Consider the following 11013-nt stretch of genomic DNA (forward strand, 5'->3'; position numbering starts at 1 on the left):
CACAGGCTCTGGACGCACAGGCTCAGCGGCCATGGCTCACAGGCCCAGCCGCTCCGCGGCATGTGGGATCTTCCCAGACCAGGACACGAACCCGTGTCCCCTGCATCAGCAGGCGGACTCTCAACCACTGCGCCACCAGGGAAGCCCAATTTTGTCTATTTCTTATATTTCCAAAGCCTTGGGTTAAAAGACTCTGTTCTCAACCAAGATCTGACTGATTACCCAATCAGAATTTTAGTACCTGGAGAAAAATGGTTTTTTTTTTAACATATATGAATGTTTTTCTCAAGACATATCCAAGGTGTCAGCGTGGTTGTGGTCAAAAAACTAACTTGGATTAAAGCTTCAGAGCACAGTTACTAAACACTGGACACCAAACAGATGTTTAGTCAGGGACTAAACTTTGTTATCACCAGGTGGCAGTCCTCAAGGAAAATGGTACCCAAAGGAGGACTAGCCCTTATTGGGTAAAAAGAGATATGATCTTTCTCTTTATGAATTCAGCCTAGAAACGAAACAGTTATGGGGCTCTTTTAAATGCCCCTATGTGGGGTGAAGGGAGCCAAAAGGTACAAACTTCTAGTTATAAAATAAACAAGTCATGGAGATGTCATGTACCGCATGGAGACTATAGTCAATAATACTGTACTACGGATCTGAAAGCTGCTAAGAGAGTGGAGAGTAGTCCACATCACAAGAAAAACCCTGTCATCATGTATGGTGATGGATGCTAACGGGACTTATTGTGGTGATTATTTCACAACATATACAAACATTGACTCATTATATTGTACACTCGAAATATAATGTTACCTGTCAATTATACCTCAATTAAAAAAAAAAAAGGCCAACTATTATCTCACTGACAATTCTATTTAGATGATTTTTTTGGTAATACAGCACCAAAACTAAAAACTAAAAATCTGAATTAAAGTACTGAAAACTAATTAATTAGTTAATTAATATAGCATTGAAACTGAAAACTAAAAATCTGAATTAAAGCACTGATAAATAAATAAATCATTAACTAACTAACAGAATGTGTAAAATACCCCCAACATTTCTTAAAACTCAAACTCTAGGACCTTATCTCTTGGACCAATTTCTTTAAGTCAGCAGTCCATGGCCGTCTTCTACCGCATGTTCTGAGAGCCAGCAGGAGGGGAGATGCAGTGAAATGTGCTGGGTCAAGGAGGTCCTTACCTGATTGCACACCTCTAGGTTCTCAGAGTACACAGCGATCTGTCGTCTGGGCTGCTGCTCCTCCGACAGGTAGTTGGCCAAGAGGATGAGGACATCAAAACCGAACTTGTCTGAGAATGCTTTCAAATCACTGGTGATACTGCTGTGAAACGTACAGTCCTGAAACAACAGTCAATTTGATATTAATGTCAAACTGCCCAGCTCTGGGGAGTTGTGCCACAAATTTGTCCAGTCTTAGGATGTATTACCACTGATACTTATTATTAGATGCAAATGAAATAAACACTTTGCTTTGAGAAAGTTTGGAAATTTTCATGCTATGGCTTAAAATATACTTTTGCTTTTTTTGTTTTGTTTTCCTAAACCAGGAAAGGAAGGCATCTTTTCTATTATTATTAAGAATAGTTTATAGAGGAACAAATAGCTTAACATCTTTTTCCTAAAATGTTTATTCAAATACTGACTTTGTAAAACATACTTTTCCTTTTATTGTTCATAGGACATAGGAATGTCTGCTGAATATTATTATTGATACAACCTACTAGAAAAATAGGAGGAAGTTATTGTTCTTTTCTATAATTGTTTTCTAATGGTTATCATTAACTCCAAGCAGAATTCCTAAAGATGGATTTAGCTGAGTCTACTGAATGCCTTTTATTCCAGTGTAGAAGTCTAGGAGATTTGTGTTAGGGATGTGATGTCAGATCTGCTTGCTCTAAGTGGTAGCTAAGGAGGAATGAATAACTGTGGAAAAGGGACCCATTACTGCAGAGTACCCAGACCTGTGACTCACATCATCTGTGGAAATGTTCTGGCCTTTTCGAGTTTTATTAACTACAATGAGAACCACTTTGTCAGCATGGTTGTCTCTCTTTCTTTAAAAAATAAGATAAAATAAAATACACTGAAGACCATATCTTAGCCCCTAGCATAATGCATGGCATATACTAGTTGCTCAAGAAAAGTTTGTTGAATGACTGGAGAGACATATATACAAAATCAACCTGTGCTACATAATCCTTTATCATAGTGTATATATATATAATAGCACATGTAAATGACAATCATATAATCGTCCACTGACAGTCCACTGCTCTACTCAGTGAAAATCACCATGATGTGCATTCAAGAGATATAAAGAATTCTAACGTTTTTCTGCTTACGAAGTCATCAGAATTATGCATGCCACTGCTAAAACATTAAAGCAGTACAGAAATGTGTCCCATAGGAAGCGGAAGTACCACGTACCTCCTCCTCAGATAACCATGATGAAGAACTAAACAGTGCAGCGCATATAGGTGCAGATTTTTTTCATGTCCAGATTAATGTTTGTATATGGTAGCCCTTTGACACTTGTGGATTTGATATTTGTGGCTTAGACTATTTACGAGCCACTTAAAATGGCCGTAATACATGTACTCTGTAATTCTGCTGAGCCAAATCTCAAGGTCGATGAGGTTCCCGAGAGGGCACACAAGAAACCTGGCAGTTGGGTGGGCCCAGCCCATCACCAGCTTCCATGCCTCTAGGAGCCTTGTTGTCCACTCCTGAGGCCACTACTCTCATTAGGCATCTTCAGTTACAAGGTACACATGGGAATTCACAAAGATCTCAGGATATATTGCTGATGAATACAAAGGATCTATCGCACTGACTTGGTAATGAAATTTATCATGCTCAAATACAATAGCTTTTGGAAGTATGCACACGGTCAGCTTTCATGCTTTTAATTTATTGTCCAAGTGTCATAATAATAATCATCTTTAGGTACTTCAAAAAAATTAATTCACCCACAAAAGAAGTAGATATTTAGAGTGAGCTTTTAAAAAAAAAACTGGACCTATTATACACAATGTACATTCAACAGATACAATTATTTCAAATCATCATTGGTATTAACCATCGAGAACCTCAATGCTGAGCTTTTTGCCATTAAGAATTGTAAATGAAGATATGGTCCCAAAGGAAAACAATAATGGACAACTCCATGTACATCTTATCTCCAGTGACTGAAGGCTTTGGCACAAGAAAACTTACAATTTTCCTTTCAAAATATTTTTTTCATTATGTACATAAACTCATTCCCCCAACATATTTATAAACCTTTGAAAGAAGACACACCATTTCTAAGAGATTTTCACATACAGTAACAATTATCATGACACTCCGAGCGGCGTCACTCAAACAAGAGAAGGCTGGTTTTACTGGTACCTCAGCACAAGATTAAGATTCAGTAGAATAAGCATTATTCAAAGCCATACTTGTGGAACATTTGCTATTCAAAAATGTTGGCTGAGCTCCAACCTGTTTGGATTCGTCTGTGTTAGGGACTTCCGTGGTGATCTAGTGGTAAAGAATCCGCCTTCCAATGCAGGGGATGCAGGTTCGATCCCTGGTTGGGGAACTAAGATGCCACATGCTGCGGGGCAACTAAGCCCATGCGCCACAACTACTGAGCCCGTGCGCCACAACTAGAGAGAAGCCCGCACACCGCAACGAAAGATCCCACATACCTCAACAAAGATCCCGCATGCAGTAACAAACACACGGCACGCGGTCAAAAATAAAAAAATAAAATTAATTAATTAATTAAAATTATGGCTCTAGGATCTTGCTAAACTCAAGTCCAGCGGCACTGGCACTGTCGGGCATCTTGTTAGAAATGTAGCGTGTCGGGTCACACCCCAGACTTACTGAAGCAGAATCTGCATTTCCCACAAATCCTAGGCAATTCAAATACACATGGAAATATGAAGAGCACTGCTCTAGGGAGCCGTTTTTAATTCATATATTTTCCTGTGAACCAATCCTTTGGGCTCTCTCAATGCTGTCACAGGACTTTTACTGACTCAGGCCCTTAGCTCCTTGCCCCTCGCACCAGCCTCATCATAAACGTCACCCTGGGGTGTGTCTTTCTGGGCCGCTTTGTTAGAGGTTCTCATTTAGCAGCCCAGGATTGGGTCCAAGAATCTGTAATTCCATTATGTATCTCAAGCGATTCTTAGAATCAAGCTGCTTTGAGTAATACTTCCCCAGTTTTCCCCTGGGTGGCCCCGAATTCCACAGGATCACATGAGGTATTGATAAAACAAAGATTTATGTGAAGCATTTAGGCATATTAGAGAAATAAAATACTTACATTTTACAGTCACCCCAAAACAGACTGTCAACAACTATGTCCTATCCACCCCAATAAAATTGCCCAAACCAGATTCAATCTCACTGGCTTTAGGATAATGTCAGGAGTTTCATGGTTAAAACAGAATCAAACAAGGGAATGAGTAAGATTCTTCAGGAATCCGGGAGGCAGGGTCTGTTTGTTCTACTTTTATGCCGGTGCTGTTTGCATAGGGCATAATTTATTATTGTCTTCTAGCTACGCAGGGAGTCATGTGCTGTAACAGCTCTTATGTTGCTGACAAGCTAGGCTGGCCCTGAATAAATACCACTTCATCATCAACACAACCCAACTGTAGATACAGGTTGGCATTTTATTCCCCCCATCTGCCTTCTACCTGATAAATTACTGTTTTAGTTACGAGTATACAAATACTATTTGTTAATCTGCTCAAACGTCTCCAAAATGTTTTCCCTACCTTTAGTTAAAATTTTATATATATATATATATATATATATATATATATATATATATATATATATATATATATATATATATCCCACTCAATTTGCCAAAGGTTTAGAAAAGAAAGGAACCCTACCTTCATTTACCACCTAACCCCACCATCCAAACTTCCACGTTTGAAATATGACCCCAGCCTGAGATTGCTGCATGGAATTTAGGAAGTTACTTTACTAATCATTACACCTGGGAAATGACTGGCCAAAACCCAGACTATTCCGACACGCCAGCTGGGAAGAATGGGGAAGTGTTCCCTGTCAGTCTTCTGTCACTCATGGACGCAGAGATTAGATCATTAAACATTTTTAGAGGTCATGAGTTCTTTTGCTTCAGTAATTCCTAGTTTTGAAATGAGTAGGAAGACCTGAAAACGTAGGGAGAAAAAGGCTTTGTTATTTCCTGGCCAAAAGCAAGGTGTAGATCTCAAGGGCCCTAAGAAGAGGGTGATGATCATAAGGGCAAAGGGCAGGAAAACAGAAATGATAGGGCTCTATTTTAACTAATATGACAACCAAGATAGTGATAGTGTCCAACAGATTTACTACATTAGTGGTTGAAAGTACTTGGACAAATGCAGTGGAAAATTCCATTCTCTCACAAAATTCTATTTTATTGATATTTCTTATTCCATTGCTCTGAAAATTTTAGTTTTCATTCTATACACGGATAGCTTTAGTGCATCACATGAAATAAAAGTGATCTAAATAATGACTTATACACATCTGAGTCCTTAAATGTGCATATTCTTTGAAAGAGAAAAACCCACTCTCCTTACACTGCTCATATATTTGTATTTCTATTGCCTTCTGAATCCCTCCTGTCAGGTTTCTGCCCCCATCATTCCATTGAAACGGCTCTTCTCAAAAGTATCAATCATTTCCAGGTCACAAAATCCCAAAATCTGTTTCCTGTTCTTACTCTAATTAACTTCTCCCAAGAATCTCAAGAGGTTGATCTTCCCTCCTTCTTGAAATATTTAACTCCTTCACTTTCCTGTCATTGCACTCTCCTTGTTTTTCTCCCAACTCACTGGCTACTCCTCAGTCACCTTTGCTAGTTCCTCTCCCTTAGTCAACCTCTAAATGTTCCTAACCCCTTTCTCTTTGTCTATACATTCTCCTTAGTGATTTCATCCAGTCACATGGCTTTCAAACCGCCTATCTGCCAGTGACAACCAAATCACATCCACCTCAACACTAACCTTGGTTATCCATGTGATACCATCACATCAATGTCTAATAAGCATCTCAAATAAAGTACAACCTACCTCCACCCCAGTCTCCTCCACAGCATCAAATTGCACCACCATCCACCCAGTTACTCAAGCCAAACATCTAGGAATTGTTCTTGATTCCTTTCCCCCCCCACATTCTTCACATAATCCATCAGCAAATCCTGTTAACTTTCCCTCTAAAACATATCTCAAATTCAGACACTTCCCTCACTTCTTTCCATCTCTGTTAGTGTCGTAGCCACAGTTGCCATTATCTCTTCCCTGAACTTGGGTGATAGCCCTTCAACTGGTCTCCCTGTAGCCGCTCTTGTCTCCTCTCCCTGCGATCAGTTCTCCACACGGGACCAAGAAAGAGCTTTGAAAAAATGTAACCAGAACCATGATATTCTTCTGCTTAAAACCCACTCAAAAGTTTCTCAATGGAATAATTATTATTTACATTGCTTTATTTGTTTTAAAACAGGGAAGAGACAGGTTTAATGTCCTCGAGACTGAGTTCTTATAAATCAATGAGAAAAAGCAGACATAGCAATAGAAAAAATAGTTGATGAACGTAAAAGACAATTTACAATTGAAATACCTGAAACCATTAACAAAGAAATCCTCTCATAAGAAAACGTTTCGTCTTCTCTTTTCCTATAATTGGTAAATATGGCTGAATGGGCATTCTCATACACTGTTAGAAATATATTCTAAAGAAATAATCATATATACACACAAAAGGTTTGTGGACAAAGCTATTCACTGAATTATTACTATAATAACTAAAATTTGAAACAGTCTAAATATCCAACAATAGAGAACTGGTTCAATAAATTATGGAACAGTAACATAAAAGAATATTATGTTGCTATTAAAAATCATGCTGTCAAAGAATACTTAATGACACAAAAAAAGATCATAGTGTAAAGTAGAAAATAATTTCTATAATCATAAATTAGGATGTCATTTCTATAGTTATTCAACTAATATATATTGAAGTTAACATATGATGGATATTAAGATACCTTGACATTAAAGTTGTCATAATTTAGCCAAATTGCTAATCTATAATCTGATTGTGTCTCTCCACTATTTTAGGGCACTCTCTCCAAGGTTCCTAGTAAAGACTTCGGAGGTTAACTCTGGCTTTGCCATTCACTAGCTGGGCTCCTTGAGTGAGTTTCTCTCATCTCTCTGAGCCTTAGAGTTCCTCATCTGTAAACCCTCACCTCATAACACTGCTGTGAGTACTAAGGACATATGTGTATCAAAAAGCAGGCCCAGTGTTTGGCATATAGTAGACAATAAATGTTAAATCCCTTTCCTTTCCTGATTCATCAACTATCAAAAGGTCGTTCTTAGGATTCATGGGAGTAATTTGATTCATAGAAAGTATTTCACAAATTCTTGGTACGGGAACTGAATATTCATATTACAATTTCTTACCTTATATCCTTTATAATACTGTGAACTTTTAAATGATAATCACACACATCTTTTAAGTCATTAAAGTGATTCACATGTAAAATTCCTAGATGTGAGATGACAGAGGAAGTTACATATGAAACAAAGTCATTTAAAAAGTAATATAAGATATAAAAACTCTGGGTCAGGCAGTGTTTATCTCATTAATGGATCCTTTATCCTTAATTCCAAGTTAGACTCAATGAATGAGCTTCTGTTTGCCACTATACAAATAAAGCAACAGAAAAATGTGTAGTGATTTTTTTCCTTTAGCCCCATCACCGTGGATAGAGCCTTTTGCATCATTCCAAGTGCCACACTACCTTTGAGACAGGCTGGGACCTGGGACCCTTTACTGCAGTGCTTGCACCTGGACAAACGTCTCCTTGAGCAACCAAATTCAAAGAAACTACAAGAGACTAAAAATAATTGTGTACATGGGCAGCTGGGGCCCAATTATGGACAACAAGATCCAAAAACCTAAAAAAACGCAAACACCCAACTGCCACTTCTGAAGAGCAGGGAGCAAAAACAGGGGGTTGGGAGCAAAAGCAGGGTACTGCGCATGCCCCCTGCACTCAACACCACGAAAGGGGTGGGCAGACCACCTAAGCCGCCCCTCTGGCCCGACCCCTGGACACACCCCTACCCTCACCCCATGTAAGGAACCAGCTTGTCCCCACCCCCCACCCCCGCTTCGGGGAGCGAGCAAGGGAACCTGTTACTTGTTTTCTCTCTCCCGCTCCTGCAGCAGGGGCCCCATTAAAGCCTTGCCTGAATTTCTTGTCTGGCCTCTTATCAATTTCTGTTGATTAAGGAAGACCAATAACCCTGGTCAGTATCACATTCAATGGATTTTATTCCTCGTGCTAGTTAGTACTCGTCCCATTTAGGTCCAGTACTCTGGACTACACACATGATCCAAAACAGTTGTCTCTCTTACAAATTAAATATATTGAGTAATGCTTTTATTAAATAAAAGAAAAATAAATTATTTTCTGATGTCATGGACCAGCTATTCCCAGATTTATTATGTCTGAAATTTTTTTTCTTTTTCCAGGAAATAGAAAAATTAAGTGAGGAGATATAACCTGTAGGTAGGATGCTTGTATAAAAATCATGACCAAGATTAAAACACAAGCTCATACAGCTTCATCTTTGCGAACAGTGAGTCTTAGAAAGACAGTATGACAGGCCATAACTACCTTGTAAGCAAAATGGTCAGCATGGATTGCTGAGTTACTGCAATTTACGAGTAGAGTCTGACATTTATACTCTGCATAGATTTACTTCTAGACTGAGGACTATTTTATCAAGATATATGAAAAATGCTGAGGTATGTACACAAAAGTTCTTACTGAAAGCTTCATGATTTATGCTACCAAAATTCCATTATGATGTTTAAAATATTCAGCAATAATAAAGTCTGATAATTTTGACAGGAAAATGATTTATGAGAACAGAAAATGCATAAATTAAAGAGATTGGATTCATTCTGTCTTTTTGTATGCTTTAATTGGTAAGCAAAGATATTCCCCATGTTTTTACCACATGTTATTTTAAAAAAACTCTATGGTTCTTATTTCTATAAGCTAGCCAAGGCATTTTAGTACTAAAAACTTCATTGGGTCTATTTCAACTATATTATGCATCATATTTTGAAAATAGAGCCAAGCAGTACACGTTATCATTCAAAAAGAGAGCCCTTTCATGAAAAGATTTTGTGAAAATTAAAATACTACAATATATAAATGAATAACAAATATATATATTTATTACTTTTCCTTTAAACCAATAGTATATTGCCTAAAACGATTTCCTCACACACTGCTTCTGCATTAAGCACTCTGTTAAATGCTTTACATCATCTCATTTAAACCTTAAGATAGCCAGATGATGTTGGTAACGTTATTTCTGTTTTGCATTGAGAAAATGGAGGGTTTAGAAGGTTAAGTAATTGATGTTACACAGCTCACATGTGTAAAAACAGGACATGGTCCCAGGTGAGTCTGACTTCAGCGCTCAGGTTCTAACCTATATGTTATTCTCAAATGAAATAATTCTTGAAAGACATTACTCACTCCATTTTTAATTTCATAAAAGTTTTTTGCTACTCCATTTACTTCCGTTTGTTATTAATTCTCCCTCGTCACTATACACAAGCAAGCCACATCCTTGATTTTAACCAATGCTAATAATGTGATGCTTAAACTTTCTGATGAGTCAATATTATCATGCTTTATGATCAATTTCCAGTAAAATTTCTGTAAAATATTGGTGTAGGCTGACCATTAACTCATGTATGAGCCTAATTGAAAACTTGCCCAAAGAAACTGCTATAAAGTTTCTGGCAGCAATATGTACTTTTTAAAAGTTGGGTATGCATATGTACACACAAAAAAAGCAGATGAACTGGCATAGTCACGGTTTGCCCGGAATTACCCTCATGTAGTTTTTCTTGCTCTGATACCTTAGACACACAAACAATGGAAGAATCCCCACTTCACCATTTAGTATGTAAAGAAATCTCATCATTTAAGGATGCTCCTAACATTACTTTCCTTCTGCTCAAAAGCCTAGGGAAACCAGGAATTAGGATTACAGGGAAGGGATACAAAGACAAAAGAGGTAATTTTTTCTACCCCAACGGAGTGGGCATCTTAATACAAAAAGCCTATAATATCACCATTGTTTCAAGCAAAGCCCTCTTGTAAAGGCACAACTATCAAAGACTAATTAATGTATCAATCTGCAGATGCTTCAATTTAGGTCAAGCATGTCATAAGTATTAGAGAAGAAACCAACAATCTTGTAAGCAATCATCCTTGTAAGGTCATCATTTGGGTTGAAGAATTCAAGAATAGAGGGATACAGCACATGAGTACCGAAAACCACTGTTTTCATGTCATGGGACAAATAATTATAAACATTTCATTAATGGAGGGAAAGAGGGAAAGAGAGAAAGAGAGAGAGAGGGAAGGGGGAGGGGAGGGGAGGGGTAAAGATGAGAGGGAGATTGGGAGATGGTTCATCTGAAAGCACAGGTGTAAGTTAAGGACTTCTTGAAATTAAATGGGTTGCTTTCAGATCAATCTGAAATTAAGCAAGTTGGCATACTGCCTCATCCTCACTGTCTCCATCATAAGGAGAATCAATGAATGTTACACCAACTGCCCTAGAAAAAGATGCTTATATACTGTACTTCATGAAAGGGAGTCCTAGGTAGCCTCTCACTAGTTAATAGTAGATAGAATACTTGGATGTGGGGAGGTTCACAACCAATTAAAGACAAACACGTCATCACCTTATTTACCAGCTCAGCCTAATTTACATTTTCTTCAAGGACAGACCCTTAATCAAAACTTTTCAATGTAGTATGAATTTAAGGACTCAGTGAGAAAAGGGCTAGACTGTTGTTCCACCTAAGGACCCCTTTATTAAAGTTTGCATATGTTTATAAGGATTTCTATATGGGAATGAATAACTCAGG

The 11013-nt window shown here is 37.9% G+C and overlaps 1 protein-coding gene across 5 annotated transcripts in view; it reads right to left on the reverse strand.

Moving 5' to 3' along the window:
* PRUNE2 (prune homolog 2 with BCH domain) overlaps positions 1-11013 on the reverse strand; it is a 377855-nt gene that overhangs the window by 98573 nt on the left and 268269 nt on the right. For all 5 annotated transcript variants that reach the window (XM_079925976.1, XM_079925978.1, XM_079925977.1 and 2 more), the window contains one exon: positions 1204-1362. In XM_079925976.1, coding sequence (XP_079782102.1) covers positions 1204-1362 — 159 coding nt within the window. The remainder of the gene's footprint in view (positions 1-1203; positions 1363-11013) is intronic.

This window comes from Stenella coeruleoalba (genome assembly GCF_951394435.1).
Source record: "Stenella coeruleoalba genome assembly, chromosome: 7".
NCBI lineage: Eukaryota > Metazoa > Chordata > Mammalia > Artiodactyla > Delphinidae > Stenella > Stenella coeruleoalba.